Source organism: Emys orbicularis, chromosome 7, assembly GCF_028017835.1.
Source record: "Emys orbicularis isolate rEmyOrb1 chromosome 7, rEmyOrb1.hap1, whole genome shotgun sequence".
NCBI classification, from domain to species: domain Eukaryota; kingdom Metazoa; phylum Chordata; order Testudines; family Emydidae; genus Emys; species Emys orbicularis.
In genome coordinates, this window is record NC_088689.1 from 100,723,931 (window position 1) to 100,745,487 (window position 21,557).

Consider the following 21,557-nt stretch of genomic DNA (forward strand, 5'->3'; position numbering starts at 1 on the left):
GTGGATGTTCTGCAGGACCGGAGGCAGGAGGACAGAGCCCCGCTGCAGTCTATCTGTAACCGCCCTCCCCCACCACCAAGTCCCATACCCCCCTCACCCAAAGTCCAAAGAAGGAGGGGCAGCAGAGTCCGTGAAAACTCTCACTCCACCCCTGCAGACTGCTCTAGTACTAGAAGGCTCTCATTCCCCAAAATTTGACAAGTCCTTTCCTTCCCGCCTCACCCAAGCCCCCATCCAAGTTTCACCCCCCAGTTTCATGTGTAGTTGCTAATAAAAAATACGTTTCTGTTAATTACTGTTTCCATCATGTTCTTTTAGAGGAGAGTCTGTCTGAAGGGGGGGAAGGGGGTTGGTAATTGGACAGGACAGTCACCTTTACCAGGGTACAGAGGCGGGGGCAGGTTCAGCAGCAGGGCACACACACAGTGCAGTCACTAGTTACCCTGGTCAGTCTGGGAGGTGGTTTTCATGTTCTGTGGTGGGGGGGTGAGGGTTGCTCTGTGACTTTGTGGCGGGGGAGGGCAGTTAGAGATCTTATGCAGCGGTCCTTATCCTGGATCACAGAGCCACGCAGCAGGGGATCTGTAACCATCCTCCCCCTGCCACAAAGTCACATAGCCCCCCCACACACAGAGTCCCGAACAGGATGGGTGGCAGGCTCCGTTGAAACAACCAGTCCACCACTGCGGAGCCTGTCATTCCTGGAGTTTAGAAGCGTCATTTGCATCACTACACTACACCCGCTCCCCACCACAGTCTGCGTCCCAGGTTCAACACTTTCCCGCGAAAACAGTAATAAAGAAAACGGTGTTCATTAACAAAATTCAAGTGATTTTATTTTTAAACGTGTGTTGGAAGGGGGGGAACGGGGTATGTAACTGGAGAGGATACTGAACATTTAGTGGGTAAAGAAACGGGGGCAGGTTCAGCTTCTCTGTACACAAACTTAAAAGTCACAGGTTACCCTGCTCACTCAGGAACCTAGCTTTCAAAGCCTCCCGGATGCACAGCGCGTCCCGCTGGGCTCTTCTAATCGCCCGGCTGTCTGGCTGGGCGTAATCAGCAGCCAGGCTATTTGCCTCTGTGACGAACTGGGACTGTTCTTACTGTGATCTGTAAGTGCTGACAGGGGAGTGTGGCTAGGATGGTCTCCATTGGGGGATGGGAGAATGACTGAAGGGAAATACCTGAGCCTGTAACATGAGAACCCAGGAGGGGGCTGGGGCGAGGTGACACCTTTGCCCGGGAAACTGAACAAAGGCTGTGGGAGGGTCGCTGAAGGCAGACTCGGGGAAGCTAGCTGGTGAGGAGGCTGGAGGCAGGGAGGGCTCTGACCTCTGGAGGGGGCTTGGGGTGCCCAAGGACCCCAAGATGGACCTAACTGAGGGGTATCCTGTTGTCTGTGCCTGCAAGACCTGTCTCGGACTGTATTCCCGTCGTCTAAATAAACCTTCTGCTTTACTGGCTGGCTGAGAGTCATGGTGAATCGCAGGAAGCCGGGGGTGCAGGGCCCTGAGTCCCCCCTTACTCCGTGACAGCCTCAACCTCCCACCCCGCCATAAAGGTCTCCCCCTTGCTCTCACAGAGATTGTGGAGCACACAGCAAGCTGCAATAACAATGGGGATATTGGTTTCGCTGAGATCACAGCGAGTCAGTAAGCTTCTCCATCTCCCCTTGAGACGGCCAAAAGCACACTCCACCACCATTCTGCACTTGCTCAGCCGGTAGTTGAAGAGTTCTTTTTCAGTGTCCAGGGCGCCAGTATAGGGCTTCATGAGCCAGGGCATTAGCGGGTAGGCTGGGTCCCCGAGGATGACTATAGGCATCTCCACATCCCCAAGAGTTATTTTGTGGTCCGGGAAGTAAATACCTTCCTGCAGCCGTCTAAACAGACCTGAGTTCCTGAAAACACAAGCGTCATGAACCTTGCCCGGCCATCCGACGTTGATGTTTGTAAAACGTCCCCTATGGTCCACCAGTGCTTGCAGCACCATTGAAAAGTAGCCCTTTCGGTTGATGTACTGGCTGGCCTGGTGGTCCGGTCCCAGGATAGGGATGTGAGTTCCATCTATAGCCCCACCGCAGTTTGGGAATCCCATCGCGGCGAAGCTATCTATGATGACCTGCGCGTTTCCCAGGGTCACTACCTTTGAGAGCAGTACCTCAACGATTGCATTGGCTACTTGCATGACAACAACCCCCACGGTAGATTTGCCCACGCCAAAGTGGTTCGCGACTGACCGGTAGCTGTCTGGCGTTGCAAGTTTCCAGAGGGCTATGTCTACTCGCTTCTGGACAGTCAGGGCTGCTCGCATCCGGGTGTCATTGCGCTTCAGGGCAGGGGACAGCAACTCACAAAGTTCCATGAAAGTCCCCTTCCGCATGCGAAAGTTTCGCAGCCACTGTGATTCATCCCAGACCTGCAGCACTATGCGGTCCCACCAGTCCGTGCTTGTTTCCCGGGCCCAGAATCGCCGTTCCACAACATCAACATGACCCATTGCAACCGTGATGTCCTCGGCGCGGGGTCCCGTGCTTTCTGACAGGTCTGTGCCACTCTCAGACTTCAGGCCCTCACCGCGCTGCCGTAGCCTCCTCGCCTGATTTCTCTGCATCTGCCTCTGAGAAAGGTGGATGATAAGCTGCGAGGTGTTGACAACGGCCATAACTGCAGCGATGGTCGCAGCGGGCTCCATGCTCGCAGTGCTGTGGCGTCCGCGCTGTTACTGACCAGAAAAGTGCGCAAACTGATTTCCCGCCGGTGCTTTCAGGGAGGGAGGGCGGTAGTGACGGACGGATGACGACAGTTACCCAAAAGCACCCTCGACAAATTTTTTTACCCAGAAGGCATTGGCGGCTCGTCCCAGAATTCCAATGGGCAGCGGGGACTGCGGGAACTGTGGGATAGCTGCCCACAGTGCACCGCTTCCAATGTCGACGCTTTCCCCGTTAGTGTGGACTCACAAAGTCGAATTACTGTCCTTAGTGTGGACACACACGTTCGATTTTGTAATATCGATTCCACATATTCGATTTAAGTAAAATCGAACTACTCTCTTAGTGTAGACATACCCTTAGTCAAAGCCTTTCCAACTTTTCAGCAAGGGTTGAGACCCCCCCCCCCCCCCAGTCTCTCAAAACTCAGCCTTTATATACCAAAAGTCTTTGTTTTTTAGTGTCTGGAAAACCCAGCCTGAACCAGTATATATATATGGAAAACACCCAAGGGTTGTTATTTTTCTGGAGCTGGTTACAATTTCTGAGGCTTTTTGTTTCTGGAGCAGCTGTGGTATCCCATAGAGTTGCATACAGTCCCTGGCCCACAATAGACTCAACATTCATAAACTGAATACAATATAGTCTTCAAAAAAACTGCATGTGGTTGCAATAACTGTCACACCATGATGTACAAATTTTGTACTGTGTGCATACCATGGGACACTTTTTTAAACCTGGGACGCGAATTTTTGCACTTACTCATTTACAATGAATCTCGTGCAAAGACTAATAATTCTGGGCAAGTGGGACTGGAATAGTTGCACTACAGCACCCATGGCACGTGTAAAATACGGGCCGGGTGCAAAAGCTCAAGAGAACTTAAGTGAAAATTACACATTGATCACATGGGAGGGAGGCCAACACAGCCTGTTCCCCCACCTCAGGGCTGCCTGCAAGGTACATGCAAACAAGATTCTCCAGTGGAGGGTGTGCAAGGCACGTGTAAAAAAACCCAGCATTATTAGGGGCCGTGGAAAGCACGTACAAATATTTCACACACCACCACTCCTTAGGAACTCCAGCTCAATCAGGCAAGCTATACATTCAGAACCTCTTCCCCACCCCTTGGAGTCTCCCAATAAGGGATGGTGTCTTGATGACGCAAACCCGCTACGCTCAATCAGGATGCAGCTCCTCGCATGTCGTCACTTTGTTCCTGAGACCCAATGAAAAGGATGGAAAATTCCAGAAACGGTCTCTAACCAATGGGCACGGCCTTTGGAGCCTGAGGGGGTCTCCAGACCAATGGACTTTGAGAATTGCTGAGGCTATTGGAGATGCTGGCCAATCAGATGGGCAGAGCAGGGGGCGTGGTACAAGGCTGACATCCAATCAAAATGAGGGCGGGTAGGAGAGCTCCTCGAGGTGATATTGATTGGCATACCGCCAGACCTATGAGACGCGGGGTAGGCGGGGCTAGTTGTCTCTTGACATTTGTTTCCACCTATCACTGTGCTTATCGCAATGATCCCCGCCTCCATTGACGCGGAGGCAGGGAGTAGGCATGGCCCGGCCCGTGAGCGACACATCTTCTAATCTATCATAGTGTTGGGAGGGCGGGGCCCGGATGTGCACCTACCAATGGGGCGGCGAGGGCGGCTCAGGAGGCTTCTAGCAGGTTCCAGAAGGCGGCGTGAGAAGGGGTAGGCCGGGCCGGAGAAGACTTAACCGACAGTGTCCCGGAGACAGAGCTGGACCCTGAGCCGGAGCCATGGAGAAGGTGAGGGGCGGGGCTGTTGGGGGACCCCTTGAGGGGTGTGAAGGCGGGAGCTGGGCAGGCTGTGGGGCGGACTGTAGGGGGCGCCTGTTGGGGGGTGTGGAGCCGCGGGGCAGAGCCTGGGAGCTGGGGGGCAGCCGCGGGGAAATCTGGGCAGCTGAGGGGCTGGGCGGCCTGTGGGTGGATCTGGGGGACAGCCCGCGAGGTGGGGGTAGGGGGATGCGGGGCTGTCTGGCTGCAGCCCGGGGCAGGGGTTGACATCTACAAGGGATGGAGCCTCGGGAGACTCCCTCAGGCGACCAGCGGGGGCGGGAGGTGTCAGGGTGGAAGGAACAGCCCGGGGAAGGTGTTTGGGGGGTGGGGGATGGGACATAGCCAGGGAGTCAGTGCAGGGCCCTGGAGTAGGAGACTTTGCCTAAACTAGGTTAAAAGGTGTCTCTTAAGAACCTGTTGCCGGATACATTTTAACACCCTGGCGTAGACAGGGTCAAGCTGTGTTTTAGCGTGGTAAACCCTCCCCCACGACCTAGCTCTGCCAGTTAACACATATCAAAGACCATCTTATCTTGGCAGCATTTGAGTGTCAAAATGTGTTTGCTAACGTGGTTTTAAGACACTTTTTTTATCTTGGTCTAGATTGAGCCTGAAAGGGAGGGGGCCGAGTAAGTGAGTGTGGGTGCTGGGGTGACAGCACTCAGGAGAGGGTGGCTGGGATTTGAGGGGTGGGGTAGATTACTGAAGAGCAGTCTGGGACACTGGGAGTGGAACAGCTGTGAAAAGAGGTAGCTAAGAGTCCTGGAAGTTGGTGGTGGTGGGGTACCTGGGAAGCAGGAGTGTAGGAGGAGATAGAGTGATGTATGAGATAGTAAAGGGGGCAGCATAGGGAGTCTGAGTTGGATGTGAACTAAATGTGTATGATCGGGGTTGTTTAAGGGACTGTCCGGAGATATGTTGCTTGGTAGCTGGGATGGAAGTACCATCCCCCTTATTTTCAGCCTCACCTCTGCATATGCATAAACACCCCTGCCTCATACCCCTACCATAGAAGATGTGCCCAGGTAGGAGTAATTGTTCTTGTTGGGTAGCTGTTAAGGTCTCCAAGCAACGTTAAACTGTTTGGGGAGGAGGCGAAGGATGCATTCCCATGCTGGAGATGGGAGCTGTACATAGCTGAGGTGCTGTTTAAACAAGGCTTCTTAAGGTGCAGTAAAGAGACCCTGGGGTATCTTTATTGGAGGGAGTGTTTGGAGCAGGTGTACAGCTGGCATAATAAATGTCACCAGAATCTCCCTCCTACCTGTCCCATTTGAAGAGAGCCTGTTGCTTTCGCATGGGTGAAAGGCTCTTAATTGTTTTCTCCGCAAACTTCTAGCTGCACAGCTGACTTTGCTTCTTGGACCACAGCAAATCACCGACCTGAGGGAGCTGCTTTATCTTGGAGTAGGGCAGTTAAACTCAACTTCGCATCTTGGTCTAAAATTCATGTTGCTGTGGAACTAATGAAACTGAGGCACTCGTGCTTGCTAGAGCCTAGGTATAGTGTGGATGAGGCCTCCTACACAAGCACAGCCTTGCCAATGCCCCACAATCCTGAACTACAAGGCCCCCATCCCGCTATTCCTGTCTTTGGTTCTTTCTGCATACAGCTCTGCCGATGCCCTTCAGTCCTGACCCTACTATCCCAGCCCTAAGTTCCACTTCCTCACAGCTTTGCTGATGCGTGTCAATCCCAACTGCCTCCCCATTCCACTCAAGGAATTCATCCTGTCTCCTGCCCCTGCAGACATAACTCCTGATTTATCTCAATGTCATTCTTCATTTCCTATCTTGGTCCCTGACTTGAGCAAAAAAAGCCCAGTTTTTTGCACAATTATGTGTTGGCTTTTTATCTTGCATACAAACATCCACTGTGAACTGGGATGAGGCCCACCAAAACTCTTTGCTTATGACCTGTGTCAGAATGTAAATCCAGCTCTAAAATGGAAAAAAAGTTCTTAATTTGTAGCACCATCTCTGAGCTCTCAAACCCTGGCACTGGAAACTGGAGTGCCAGTTTTGTCAGATACCTGAACACTGAAGTAGAATGTCAAATTATTTTTTTTAAATTTGATTATTTCTGCTTCTGCCCCAAATAGTAAGGCTCTTATGCTGTCAGCTAATTTGGGGGTGAGCATTCAAAAGCTTTTAGAGGCAGTAATTATTTTGCCATTCATGGCATATAATTTAAAGATCCATTATTGCTCAGGCCCCATCAGCATTGAAAATGGAGATAGCATTGGAACACAGCTTTTAGGGATCCATCTTAACACTCCTTGTAGAAGGGAGACTTTGGATATAACTGGGACATGCTTCTGTTTGTACTGGCAGAGTTCAGGCTATGGAGTACTTGGAGAGTGGACAGGCTGAGAAAAATGCAAATATTATATACAGCCTTCCTAAGGAGCTCATTAGAGAGAGTTCCTACCTGATGTGCTGTTGAAGTGACTCATCAGTGATTGCCTTCCCTTGGCCGAGACATCTCGCTAGCAGTTGCTGGGTTTTCGAGAGGTACTGCCTCCCCATCAGTTCACGCTTGCAGGGAAATCACACCTACACAATTTTACCCACCTGATGACTTCTGGGTCTCTGGAGTGTTTGCGCTAGGTGGTTAAATCATAGATAAATTTCCTTTGACTCTGAACGGACTGATTGGCCCAAGCTGCATCTTCCGAGAAACTGATGACATTTCTTGGGCATTGTTTGAAACTATTTGAATCAGTCATGTGGGAGAGTTCCATCGATGAGGCGTCTCCAAATGGGAGAAGTAGCTGGCTGGGTGAGAATTTCAAGAGGGATAGACTTGGCTATCTCTGATTTGGGGTATTCACAGACCAATTACTGAGAAATCTGGAGTCCTTTGGTGTTGCACAACTTCCATAGAACAGCCATGTCAGTTTCCTAGTTCTTATTGAATCTCTGTGCTGTCAAGATGCTGATCGTGCTCTTGTATTAACCTTTCTGGGACCGTTAAAGGAGGCAGTATGTCTCCCTTCAAGCAGGTATTGAGTCAGAGTGGTTGCTGGTGAAAGATTATTCTTCCTATTCCAAGTGCCAACTGCAGTAAGACTTCAAGCAGCTGCTGCTTGTGAAGAACCCAAGAGGCAATAACAAGGGGCAGTCTTTAAAGTCACTTTCCTGCCTGTGATGCTGTGAGTTGGGAAAGATAATTCCAGGGCAAGAGGATTGCTTCGAGACTTCCACCCATAGCTGATCATGCTAATCCCCTGCTCACTCTTGCTCCCCCCTCCACAGGTGAACGACTTGAAGGAGAAAGGTAACAAAGCCCTGAGCGCAGGCAACATTGCAGAAGCCATCAAGCAGTATTCGGAGGCAATAAAACTCGACTCCAAGAACCATGTACTCTACAGCAACAGATCTGCAGCCTATGCCAAGAAAGGGGAGTACCAGAAAGCGCTGGAGGATGCCTGTAAAACCGTTGAGCTCAAGCCAGAGTGGGGCAAGGTGAGGGTCCCTCTCTAGATTGTTTTTGGGGTCTTAAACTATGTTGTTTTGCCTGTGGACTGAATGTTAGGGCTGTTGTTATCAAGGTCAGACTGATCACAAGGGTGACTTCGTGCCTTAAAATCTTGGTCATTGGAGAGTCATGTTTTGCAATAGATGCCAATTGGAGTTAGCCTGACTCTCCCTAGCCACATGTGCCAGGAAAAATTGTATTGTAACACAACATAACCATGTTATCTTTGTAGTTTAAACCGGGAATAAATGATCCCTCAGTGCTCTGAAAACATGCTGTTAAGAGGAATTCCTTTGATCTTGGCTGAGATCTTCAAAGGAGCTGGTGTTGGGTGACTAAATCCCAGCCTATTTTTTATTTCATGTACTTGTATGGCTTCCATTACTGTAGTATTTGTGGGTCTTGCAATCTTTAACATAGTTATCCACACAATCCCCCTGCGAGGCAAGGCAGTGCTGTTAACCTCGTTTTACAGATGGGGAAATGAGGCACAGAGAGACTGATTTGCCCAACATCACCTAGTTTGGTGGAGCACGTGAACCCACGTGTCTTGAGTTTAACCCTGAGGAATTTCTCTTCAATCAGAGCAGTTTCCAGTCTCCGGAAGTAACATTTGTGGCTGCTGTTCTATGTATTGGCTGCCATGTTGGTTGTCACTGGGGACACAGTGCTATAAGCCATGAGTCGCTATAACTTGAGCTAAAAGGTTAGGCTCATAGCTGGGGGCTGGGACAGACTCATATGCTCTGGGCATGGGCAACAGAAGGCGACCTGTAACACAGTGGCAGCTTACAAAGATGTGCTTGTCAAACCTCTGTCCTCCAGTGGTGTCTGTTTTCCTGCACAGGATATTGGGGTTTCTGTTCCCTGCCATACAGGAGACATGGGCCTAAATGTTGCAGAGGCAGGTTGCTCTGCTAAGATTCCTATGTGCCCAAGTATGCTAGAGTTTGGGGTGGGATGTAGTGATGCTGAAATTCCATGAGTGTGGGGACTCATCCCATCCTCTATTGGGACCTCATGACCTCCCGCCCTATTGCATCCCTCTCTCCCGCTTTCAGGGCTACTCCCGCAAGGCAGCTGCCCTGGAGTTCTTGAATCGTTTTGAGGAGGCCAAGAAGACTTATGAGGAAGGGCTGAAACACGAGCCAGGGAACTCTCAACTGAAAGAGGGGCTCCAGAACATGGAAGCCAGGCTAGCGGGTAAGGGAACGAACTGGGGGAGCAGGAATTGCAGCCAGAGATCTCCACTTAATATATAAGTACTGCCTTCTTCCAAGCCACCCTGCTTAGATGCTTGGCACTGAGAAGTTGCAGAGATCAGACTCCTCTGTGCACCTACAGTAAGTGCCCTCTCAGGGGCTGGGCTCTGCTCTTGGGTGGGCAGGAGGAGCATGGGAGAGAAAAGATGCCATGGAATTAGGACTAGGGCTACCTTCTTTCCACCAGGCAACTGGGCTTAAACTGCCCCTTTTTCAACCCTGAGCTGGGACTGACACAAGGCTCCCCGCCCCTGCATCTGGTCAAGGGGCAAGTATCACTCAGCAGAGATTGGTTGTTGTGTTAGCCATGCAGGCTGCAGCTTCCCTATAGCCGCAGAAATGTCATGCCCTGTATCAGACCCAAGTATCCTCTTGGGCTTACCTGGGTGCTGAAATGACCCGCCTATGCTTCTGTTCCTGCCCTCCCACAGAGAGGAAGCTCATGAACCCCTTTAACATGCCAAACCTCTACCAGAAGCTAGAGAGCGACCCCCGCACAAGAGCCTTGCTGAATGACCCCAGCTACAAAGACCTGATTGAGCAGCTCCGGAACAAGCCTTCTGACCTGGGGACGTAAGTTGGACCTACCCCAGTTCTGCTGAGGGTGATTCTGCTGTGGTTCAATCTTGGGAGGAGTAAGGTTTCATCCTCTTGAGAAGTATCAGAGGGGTAGCCGTGTTAGTCTGAATCTGTAAAAAGCAACAGAGGGTCCTGTGACACCTTTAAGACTAACAGAAGTATTGGAGCATAAGCTTTTGTGGGTGAATGCCCACTTCATCAGACGCAAGTAGTTTGAGAGTAGTTTGTCCTGAGCCTCATGCATGGGGTCTCCCTTGCTCTGCAAACTGCAGCCATTCTGTCTCCATGCTCCCCAGTCTATACCATGCCATCCCAGGATATGCCTGATCCAAGACGCCCAGTCATGCATAACCCTTTAGGCCCTGTCCTTGAGCCAAAAGGCAGAGTGTATACGGATCACTCTAACCATTCACACTGCCCCTCAGATGCACAGGCAGGGTCCTTGCCTGAGGGGCTCTGGATTGGCATGTGGTAGAGGAGAGCAGGATAGTATCAGGGTGTTAAGGGGGTTGAAGTAGGCAGTGATGCAGATGAAGCCCAAGCTGTGCAAAATATAAAGGTGCTGCAGAAAGGGAATAGAAAGCTAGTATTTAGCTCCGAAGGCAGTTCCCAGGTATCTGGCTTTCCTGAGTTTCCCCCAGGCTACAGCAGGGAGAATCCAGCGCCTGGAGTTGGAGGTTCAAACTATATTCCATCATCCCAGTTGGCCAAGATTAGAAGCCAGGTCTGTAGGGCCTGTCTGAATGGCTCCCAGCTACTCACTCCTCCCCCTTGCCTCTTTCAGGAAGCTGCAGGACCCACGAGTGATGACCACGCTGAGTGTGCTCTTGGGAGTTGACCTCAGCAGCGGGGATGATGAGGATGAAGCCATGTCTCCGCCTCCACCCCCTCCACCCAAAAAGGAACCCAAGCCAGAGCCCATGGAAGAGGATCTCCCAGAGAACAAGAAGCAGGTACCACCAGCTGAATCCCTGGTCCTGTTATGCTGAAAGCTTCCTGTCATGCGCAAGAAGCTGGGCGGAGGGGTTTGGCTCAAGGGAATGCCCTTTAGTAGGGGGCTGAGTACGGCTGCAAGGCATCTTAATAAAGATGCACTGGTCTCAGGAACAGAGCAGATACTTGGCTGGCTTTGCCCTCCGACTTGCTGGCAGGGCAGCAGATCACCTGATCAGCTCAGATTGGCCATTGGCCCTGTGACAGGAGCCTTAGCACAGACCCTTCTCTCCTGAGGCTTCATCACCTTGTTTCCTTTGTGTTCACTAGGTTAACGGGCTATCGCTATGGTGCTCCTGTTGCCTCTGTTCAGGGGCAACTGCCTGCTTGGGAGGAGGGTATAAGTTTCATGGTTAGGCTTTTACCTGCACTAGGGTCAGTGGCCAGGGCAAAGAATTCATCTTGGGTTCTGCCTGCACCTGGATTTCCTATGGCAATAAAACAGCCAAGGTTAGGGGCCTGACCTCAATAGGTGCTGTTCTAAGAACTATTGCCCACAGCTGGTTCAGACCTCAGGTTTTGGTGGGGGAGATCCTGTTAGAAAATCAGGCACTTAATCTGTTCACAAGTAAGAACTGGTAGCAGGCAAGGCCTCCCCAGCCTTCATCTTCTCATTGGGCAAAGGATGTTGCACTGGGGCCTGACTGTTTTCAAAGACACCGTTAGTTCCTCTTGGCTTCCATTAGAGCTCAGTGCCTAAGGCTATGAAGCCCCACTGAGCTGTCTTGCAATGTGGGAGGAAATAAGTTGCTTTATTTTAGAAATGTGCCATGCCAATCGGCAAGTGCATTAACCTTTGCTAGTATGCAGAAGGCTGGCTCACTTCTCCCCTGAATGTATCACAGTGTTAGTGTGTCAGACTAGCCCCTTGTCTGTAGTCCACCCATAGATGCCCTCCATGCAACCTGCAAGTCGTCTTATCACACAGCTCCATGTGTTATTGCTGGACTGGAAACACAGGTAATTAGAGCAAGGCTCCCAGTTGACGACAGGAGTGCTAACACATCACTGTGGGACACCTTCCCCTCCAACCTCGTGCTGTCTGTTTCCTGGCAGCAGGAAATACCAAGATTGCGTGGGTTTGTAAGAGCCATGCTTCAAAGTAAACATTTGTGCCCCCACAAGCTTTGGTTCCAGTGGTGGTGGGAAGGGGTGATGCTAGGAAAGCCTGTGAATGTCTAGCACTGGTCATTAGAAAGATATCTTAGCATAGGTCAGGCCTCAGCTCATGGCTTGAACTCCAGATCTGGGTTGTAAGGCCTAAGAGAGCTGAAGGGCTTGATACAATGGCAGCTGGAGATGCTTTTTAACTCTTTCCCCTGCCCCCACTTTCAGGCTCTGAAGGAGAAGGAGCTGGGAAACGAGGCCTACAAGAAGAAAGATTTTGATGCGGCGCTAAAGCACTATGACAAAGCTAAAGAGCTGGATCCCACCAACATGACTTACATCAGTAACCAAGCAGGTAAGTGGCAAGTTCCAGTCTGATCTTGAGGGTGCTGCTTCCAAAGTCTAACTCTAAAAGAGATTCTCTCTTTCTCCCCCCCCCCCCCCCCCCCCGACACACACACTGAGATGCAGCCACCTCTGGGGTGAAATGGGACATCTGTCTGTCAACACCCATAAACACTAGTTTAGGACAGGAGATTAAGGAGAGTGTTATAACCATTGAAACAGCAGCGAGGCAGAATGGAATTATCTGACCTGGAACATGTCTGAGTCCCCAGAGTTACCAAAAGGGCTGTAGTATGTCCTATATGTGCAGAGTCTCTTACCACATTTGTGCCCCTTTGGCCCATGCTGAGGCTGATGGAGTAGATGGCATGCTTCTCTGTGGGGTTCCTTGGCGGTCTCCCATCCACATGCTGATCTGGCCCAACCCTGCTCAGCTCACACAAACTCTTGTGGAGGCAGTGTTGTCTAGTGGATAGACCAGTGGATCTGGGGGCTCAGGAGCTCTTTGTTCAGATGAGCTATTCTAAATTTGGATAACTAACCTTGTCCCATGCCCCTATGAGCAGGGCTTTGAGAATATTGCACTATCACTGACTGCATGGAAATCGTGAAATGAACCCAATACTGCGCTTCTCTCTCCTCTCCCCCTCCCCCCCCCCCCCCCCCAGAAAAAAACCAGCAGGGAGGCAGAAGTGGCCATCTGTGGCAGTTTCATGTTTAGTTTGACTTGTAGCATGTAGCAATGTCATGTCAAAGCAGTAGTTTGTAGCGGTGTGGGACAGTGCTGCTGCTGTTGCTTAGAACATGAGCTGCACCGAGCAGGACGTGGTGCGTGCGGATCCACGCTTCTGTCTCCCCTGTGAGGCTGTGGCTGCTCATGTGCCATGTGGTGGCGGCATTAGCTACTGTGCCTCACATAAAACCAGCTGCTGATGATTTTTTTTCCCCTGTACTGCTATGATTTTTTTTCCCCTGTACTGCTATGATTTTTTTTTCCAGCTGTGGGGAGGCGGGAGGTGGCATCCACATGCCCCAGTTTCCTGCTAAGTGTAGCTCATAATGCATATTCCAAGCAGTGGTGGCACAGGCTACTGTGCCTCACATAAAATTGGCTGCCAAGTCCCCCCACCCCCCAAACTGCTCCTCTGATATGATGCTGCTCAATGCTAAGAGTCACACCAGGCAGGAAATGGGTGCGTGCAGGTGCCCATTTCCACCTCCTGTTGAAAAAGACACAGTAGTTCGGGGGGGACTCAGTGGCCGGTTTTATACCAATGAGTACAGAAGTGACCTTTCCCTGGCCGCATTCTGTGAAAATTGCTACTTTCCCCATGACACTGGTATTAATTTTAAAAAATTTCAATTTTTCTGAGGGCCCTACCCATGAGGCACACTACATTTCAAAGCAGTATGAGCAGCATGTGGATTTTAGAGCATGTAGAAGGGTCAGCCTTTAAACAGAAAGAGTGCACAACCTTAACTTGAGTGGCATTGGGGCTCTGCTAGAAGAACAATGCAGGTGGTCTGGCCGGGGCTTATGGTAGAAAGTAGTCTCTCATGCGTTTTTCCCCTTGCAGCGGTGTACTTTGAGAAAGGCGACTACAATAAGTGCCGAGAGCTGTGTGAGCAGGCCATTGAGGTGGGGCGTGAGAACAGGGAGGACTACCGGCAGATTGCCAAGTGAGTGAATCCAGCAAGGGGCTGGGGCTTACAGAAGAAAGCGTCTTCACCATCTGCCCTTCTCCTTGGGTTCCTATAGCACCCTCATCAGTGATGTATCCAAGTGCCTCCTAGTCATGCATGAAGAAACTTCTCACCTCCAGGTTGCTAGTTCAAATCCAGCCCGGGTCTGGGCTATTGTCATTAGCCAGTGGCTAGAAACAAGTTTGCTGGGTCTTTGTCACTGCCACAATTGACCGCTGTGCCATAGACACTGAACTCTCCTCTGCAGGGGTCCTCTGGGTCAGGGAGAAAAACTTCAGTAGGGAGGATTGTGCAGGGAGGTGCCATACTTCTGTCCCCTATTGCCCTTATCTTGATGCTGGCTGCTTTCTCCACATTCAGAGCTTACGCAAGGATTGGCAATTCCTACTTCAAGGAGGAGAAGTACAAGGAAGCCATCCAATTCTATAACAAGTCTCTGGCTGAGCACCGGACTCCAGATGTGCTAAAGAAGTGTCAACAAGTGAGTGTGGGGTTGTGTTCCCTAGTGCATGTAGGGCCTGCTGCAGGGTGTGCACCCACTTGCACAGCGTTCCCCCACTGGCAGAGCAGAGACATCATCCTGCCATTCAAATGCCCTGACTCTAAAATTCAAGCCTCATAGCATGTTTGTAGCTAGGGGGCTTCTAGGGCTCCACGTAGTATTGGAAACATGATTTTTGCCAAGTTTCCCCATTATCACAGCTGTGAGCCCCTGACACCTTACGTTAATTCTTTGTCTCAGAGTCCTCCTTTTGCAGACATAGTTCTTGTGGCCAGCAAGAGTGGGAACCATAGAATTAATTAGTTCCAAGGAGGGGGAATTTACCCCTCTCTGAGGTATTATTTTCAGCTGTCTGAAGACTTGGGTAGACATCAGCAGTTGTTAAACTCAGTTGCATGAAGTTTTCACTGCAGCCACGAAGGTTAGAAGCATGATCTTTTCAAACAAAGGGGGAGGTTTTGAAGCATCGGGGTGGCTGCTTTGCTGCAGCACTATAAGTCACCGGCCCCTGACTTGCCCATCGACTGGAACACATTCCTTACTGCTGCATGATTGTGGGTATCTGTGTGAGAGCAGCCAGTCCGGGTGAAAGTGGATCGTTGTAGTAACTCAGCCTGACCCCTGTCTGGCACTGACTCACAGCATGGCCACTCTGTCCTAGCACTCCATGGAGAGCCTGCTGGGCTGGGTGGCTTTGTGTGTGGGATGAGGAGACCACTGGAGCTCCCCGCAGCATTTACCAGGGCACAGCACCACATTCTCAAGTCCCATTGTCTCCCTGTGTCTTGGCCATTTTTATCCCTACTGCAGCCTGAATGCAAAAAGCAGGGAGCAGTCTGTAGTGAGTGGAACATGTTGCCAAGGAGAGGGGGGTACTACTGAGAAGGACAGGGTCTGTTACATCATACCATGCTTCCTCCACAGGCTGAGAAGATCTTGAAAGAGCAGGAGAGATTGGCGTACATCGACCCCGATCTGGCTCTTGAGGAGAAAAACAAAGGCAACGAGTGTTTCCAGAAGGGTGAGGGCTCTCAAAGCTTGACTAGAAGTCAGTGAAGAGCCCTGCAACATAGCCAGAGCTGCAGGGCTGGGTTAGTGGGTCGGTGTCTTCAGTAGCCATAAAGGAGCCTGCCTCATGTACCCTGGTGTTCTTTTCCTTGCTGTGGGGGTGTGACTGAATCTGGCATTAGCTGTTTTTATAGCATCAGGCTGGGATGTTGTTGGCCCAGCCTCACTACTGGACTGAGTATGAGGAAGCGGGTAGCCTGATTTCCAGAGCTACAGCTGAAGCTGAGAGGAACTGCAGGTTCCCGGGCTGTCTGGCAAAGGAGGGAAGAGTTAAGCCATGCTCTGGTGAATGGGTTAGTGCAGTGCTTACGAGTGAGTGCAGGCATTCAGTGGTCCCTGTGATTTACCACTGCCCTCTTCTCCTCTTAGGGGACTATCCCCAAGCAATGAAACACTACTCAGAAGCCATCAAACGCAACCCCAACGATGCCAAACTCTACAGCAACAGAGCTGCCTGCTATACCAAACTCCTGGAATTCCCGCTAGCGCTAAAGGTAAGCACCGAAGGCCGCTTGTCTCCGAGTCCATCCTATACATGCATTACTAGGCCTCTGGGCCAGCAGCAAACCGGGGCTTCTGTCATCCTTGTAACAAACCTGGGCAGCATCTTGCCATCCCCAGAGATGACTATTTCTTTGTATTACTGTAGGTGCCCCAGTCACAGGCCAGGACTCCATTGTGCTAGGTGCTGTACAAACACAGAACAGTCCCTGCCGTAAAGAGCTGACAGTACATGCTTAGAATTGTCTCTAGTTACACAACAGCGTGTGTTAATTGTACTCCAACCCAGGTTTGGTGGTGGGCCAACATCTTTAAACCTTTCAGCCCTATGTCCCAACCCCACCATCCCTCTGAACATTGCTTTCCAAGGCATTTTACCCTTCAGAAGCTGCACACTCAAGTATAGGCTTTTTCTTGGCTGGCCTGGCAGGTTGTGAAATGACAGTATTTCTTGCTCAGGGCAGTTAAATAGGTATGAACACAAGTGCTGATAGGTGCTCCTCTCCTCCCTTTCCCTTCCCCCTCTCTGCAAATGGCAGGCAGGGCCTCATGGGGAAGAGGCTGGGCAGGCCTTGGGGCAGAGCATGGGGCGGGACCACTGTCCAGGTGCTGGGGCCCACAAAAGATTAATCCGGCCCTGTGGGTGCTGAGCACCCCACCCCACCCTTTTTTGGGGGGGAGGGTGCTTGAGCACCGGCACACCCACGGAGTCGGTGCCTATGGGTGTGAAGCAGGCCAGGTGTTTTGCTAATAAAATGACAAGCCTGTTAACTTCACTGGAGAGAGAACTTAATATGGTGTCTTCCCTCCTTTAGGACTGTGAAGAATGTATCCGGCTAGAACCTACATTTAGTAAGTAGACTGTGTGTCTGACCGGGGGGTGAGTTGCACAATTCACCTTGGCTGGCCTAGTGTCTCGTGACACTGTGAAATAGCCACCATGTACTGAGGTGAGGGGGGGAGCCTGGGCTGATACTGTAAAGGCCTGTGGAATAGTTCAGGCTGAACATACCTTAAGTTCATCCTGTTGGCCAGGGCCTGTGGTTCCTAATCAGTGTTTCACATGCCCCACTGACCTTGCTACCAAAGGGGACCTGTGGTGGAAGCACAGGCAGGGAAGAAGTGTTCAGCAAGCGTAAACCCCCAAGGGATTGTGTTTTGCTTGCAGTCAAGGGTTACACCCGAAAAGCTGCAGCGCTAGAAGCCATGAAAGACTATACTAAAGCCATGGATGTCTACCAGAAAGCTCTCGACCTGGATTCCAACTGCAAGGTGAGAGCATCTGATGCCTAGTGGTACTATACTGCCAGCAGCTGGTTGGTGTTGGAGAGCCAAAGAGGTGGCTTGATCCTGGCCTGTAAGTGCTCTCAGGAATCTTCTCCCCCTGCAGGTAGAGGGCTTTTTAATGTAGCAAACAAAGAATGAAATTGACTGGAAATAAGGTAAAGTAACTCTTTAACAGGGAACATAATTAACCGCTAGAACAGCCTCCTGGGGTTGTGGTGGATTCTCCATCGCTGGTGTCTAAATCAGGACTGGGCGTGCCCCTCTAAAAGAGTTGTGCTAGCTTAGAGATGTCAAACTCCTTTGGGAAACAGTGCTGAATTCTAGGCTTAATTATGGTCTGTGGGTTGGGATATAAATGCCCAGCAGGATCCCTGTTGGAGTTAATGAGACTTGTACAGAGATCAGGGGATATAACCTTTATAATAACAGCTACCTTTGTAGCTCATTCATTGCCGCCTTGACTCATTGCTCAGTGGGGAAATAGGCTTCCGTTTAGGCTCAGTACTTTATTTCTTTCCTCTTTATTTCTCCTCCTGGTTTTTGAGTCTCCTCTGTGCTTCCTGCCACAACTCACCATTCTGAACATTGTGAAAACAACGAGGAGTCCTTGTGGCACCTTAGAGACTAACACATTTATTTGGGCATAAGCTTTTGTGTGCTAAAACCCACTTCATCAAATGCATGGAGGAAAAATACAGTAAGCAGAATATATATTATAGCACATGAAAAGATGGGAGTTACCCCCCACTTGGTAAGGCAAGTGCTGACAAGCCAATTCAGTTAAGGTGGAAGTGGCCTATTCTCAACAATTGACAAGAGGGGGCGAATGCCTAGGGAGGGAAAATTTACTTTCGTAGTGCTAACGAGGCCAATGCAATCAAGGTGGCCCATTTCAAAAAGTTGACAAGAGGGTGTGGACACCATCAAATTAGGCCTGAATAAAGACTGGGAGTGGATGGGTCACTACAAAAAGTAATTTTCCCTCTGCTGATACTCACACCTTCTTGTCAACTGTTTGAAATGGGCCACCTTGATTGCATTGGCCTCGTTAGCACTACAAAAGTAAATTTTCCCTCCCTAGGTATTCGCACCTTCTTCTTAACTGTTGAGAATAGGCTACTTCCACCTTAATTGAATTGGCTCGTTAGCACTGACCCCCCACACTTGGTGAGGCAACTCCCATCTTTTCATGTGCTATAATATATATTCTGCTTACCGTATTTTTCACTCCATGCATCTGATGAAGTGGGTTTTAGCCAACGAAAGCATATGCCTAAATAAATGTGTTAGTATCTAAGGTGCCACAAGGACTCCTCGTTGTTTTTGCTCTTACAGACTAACACGGCTACTACTCTGAAACCTGAACATTGTGAGCGTCACTTCCATTCCATCCACTACAGCTAGTTAACATTGACCACAAACTGGGCTCTCAAGTTGACACTTTAATCAGATTAAGGGGGGTAGCAGAACTGGCCCCTCTGAATCACTGTCAAGCTCTCTGAAGACTCAGGCAGACAGAACTGTCTGTTGCTGGTCCCATTTGGAAGGTTTTCTGCAGACATGAGAGCTAGAAACTTCTCTTAAAATGAAAGTTGAGATTATACACAGCCTGTCACACAAGCCATGTAAGCATAACATGCTGTTTTCAACCACAAAACATTGGGCTCCATGTTTGGGTGAAAGTATTATGCAGAAGATCAGGCTAGGTGATCACAATGGTCCTGTACCTTACGACTGTCTGTCTGTGGGTGTAGGAGCAGGCTTGTTTGTGCCGAACTGAACTGACTTAATGTACTAGCTAGACAGCCCTTCCCCCAGGGTAAGCTGTGCTGAAATGCCTTGCTTAGGTTCCTTGGTAGCGATCAGTTCTGGCTGTGCTCCCTTGAGGCCCAGGTTGCAAGGACTAAAGACTGAGACGGTCTAAGGCCTGTGTCCTGTCACCAAACCAACCTTGCATGGCATTACCATTGCCCCTCACCTGCCAGAGTACAGTGGCTAGCTCTGACAGAGCTCCTCATGCTACCCCTGCCGTTCTTGCTTCAGGAAGCCGCTGATGGCTACCAGCGCTGCCTCATGGCCCAGTACAATCGCAACGACAACCCCGAGGAGGTCAAGCGGCGTGCCATGGCTGATCCTGAGGTGCAGCAGATCATGAGCGACCCAGCGATGCGGCTGATCCTGGAGCAGATGCAGAAGGACCCACAGGCGCTGAGCGAGTGAGTGAGGCTGCCTGAACGTGGGGGTGACTGGGGCTTGGGTCTGCTTAGATCTAGCTCTAGGCATCACTGAGGTATATAGTAGAGAGATGTCTGCTTAGATCACAGGGAGGTCTCCTGAGGAGCTACGTTGTGCTTCCTGCTGAGCCACATAGGGGTGTGTTTCATAAGGAACCTATAACACTGCTTAGCTCAGCCTTTAGGTGGTGCTGTTGGGTTCAAAACCATTATCCCATGCTGGTCCCTATGCCAGGGGACCATGTCCACATCAGAGAGCCCATAGCATTGCAGGGACCCCAGTGCCTTGGCTGAATTCCCCCATTCTGGGAAGTTTGGACTCCTTACAGCCCATCAGTTTCAAGTATGTGCAAGATGTTCCTTTACCCTCTCAAGCAGAGTTGTCTGACACCAACCACCCCCCACCCTTGCATCCCACCCCAGAGGTGGCTGGGTCACAGGCAAGGAATACTTCATAAAAAGGCACTGGGCCCCAACCTGGAGGTAGCTGCATCTTGCAGGTGATGTAAGTGTCAAACTCAAGTGCTTTGGGGTGATACTATTTCTTCCTCTCTGCAGACACTTGAAGAACCCAGTAATAGCCCAGAAAATCCAGAAGCTGATGGATGTTGGTTTGATCGCAATTCGGTGATGACTTCGCCACCCTGCTCTGCCCCTTTGCCTATTCATAGGGCAGCTGGGACATTGGACACTGGCAGTACAAGCAAAAGGAAAGGGTATCTCAATAGGAGATAAAGACTTGTACAGTATCACGCTCTCTACGGGACCTGCTGCCCACACCACCCTTGCCAGTGCGGGGCCAGCTAGCCACTTTCTCTCCAGTTCCTGTATCTTCCAAGCAGCTTGTTCCATTGTTGAGCTGCCCCTCCCCTCTGCGGTTCTTTCTCTTTGTTGGCAGAGGCCTGGGAGGTGGCGGCTCCTACCTGTTCATTGTCTGGTTCTTCTGGCTGTGAGACTGCATTGCCATGCCGCACTCCCAATAAAAGAGCAAAGCAGTCAACGGTGCTTCTGGGTCTGTGTCCGTCCCTCCTACCCACCAGACAACCAAGGGAAGGTCTGTGATCCTAGACGTGTCCATGTACGCTTTAGAAAGGTTGCATGTGTTGTCTCTTAGCAGCCAGCGTGCTTTGCAGCTGGCCGTCCCACAGGGGGTGCTAGAAGGCACATGGCTTCACTTGTCAGTGGCTGTATCTGTCTCATGCCAGTAAGTGAAACAGGAAGTATCTCACTGACATGTCTCGATATGTAGCCAGGCAGGATCTGGATCCTCTGCTGGTGTCACAAGCTGACGGTTATGTTGACACCAGTCCAGCGCCTGGCCTATAGCCTTTAAGCTCATGAACAGATAGTACAGGCTCTGGTCTCTACCGTTGTGAGAGCCTGTACTATCTCTACTGGCTTCTTCCCTGGAATCCCTATCTTGAGGGGAGAAGATAGAGTGGTTGGTATGAAGGCCCTATCCTGGAGAGATGACAAACACCCTGGTAGCAGGGCTCACTTTGCAAGGGGCGTGTCAAGCTGCCCCTAGGGGGTACCCTGCCCCAGCCTGTTGCCCTACAGGGTCTGCTCCCCTGTCATGCAGTACTTATGACATTGCAGGGGGTCACATGGGCTGAGGATGGGGCTGGCGGGGACATTGCTACACCTCATTCTCCCTGCTAGCGGAGGGAGCTGTGGCACTGGGTGTATTTCCCCCCACCTTAGAAAGGCAGAACTCTATAGCCCCAGTGCAGCGAGTGGGCTGATTCTACTGCCAGCTGATCCCAGCTGCAGGGTGCACCTACCCTTTTCCCCGGAGGACCTTAGCAGCTGCGTCCCCACCCCCCTTCCCCAGAGGCTGCGCCTGAACGGAGCTTCTGCTGCTATAAATACAGCACCCACAGAGGCAGGAAGGGGGCTCTGCCGCAGAACAGGAACTAGCGATGTGACGCAGGCTTAGTTCAGATCCCAGTGTGATGTGCCAAA

The 21,557-nt window shown here is 50.8% G+C and overlaps 1 protein-coding gene across 1 annotated transcript; it reads left to right on the forward strand.

Moving 5' to 3' along the window:
- The first annotated feature begins 4,357 nt into the window (after positions 1–4,357).
- On the forward strand, positions 4,358–20,595 carry STIP1 (stress induced phosphoprotein 1). Its single transcript, XM_065407249.1, has 14 exons — positions 4,358–4,499; positions 7,788–7,997; positions 9,072–9,213; positions 9,704–9,845; positions 10,636–10,804; positions 12,180–12,306; positions 13,874–13,976; positions 14,361–14,481; positions 15,427–15,523; positions 15,940–16,064; positions 16,887–16,923; positions 17,240–17,343; positions 19,402–19,574; positions 20,151–20,595. The coding sequence occupies exons 1-14, from the start codon at positions 4,491–4,493 to the stop codon at positions 20,221–20,223; spliced, it is 1,632 nt and encodes a 543-aa protein (XP_065263321.1). The 5' UTR covers positions 4,358–4,490; the 3' UTR covers positions 20,224–20,595.
- The last annotated feature ends 962 nt before the right edge of the window (positions 20,596–21,557 follow it).

Coding starts and splice junctions, on each gene's coding strand:
- STIP1 (XM_065407249.1), top strand. Junction 9,214..9,703: donor CATGGAAGCCAGGCTAGCGG/GTAAGGGAACGA, acceptor GCCCTCCCACAG/AGAGGAAGCTCATGAACCCC. Junction 16,065..16,886: donor AATTCCCGCTAGCGCTAAAG/GTAAGCACCGAA, acceptor TCCCTCCTTTAG/GACTGTGAAGAATGTATCCG.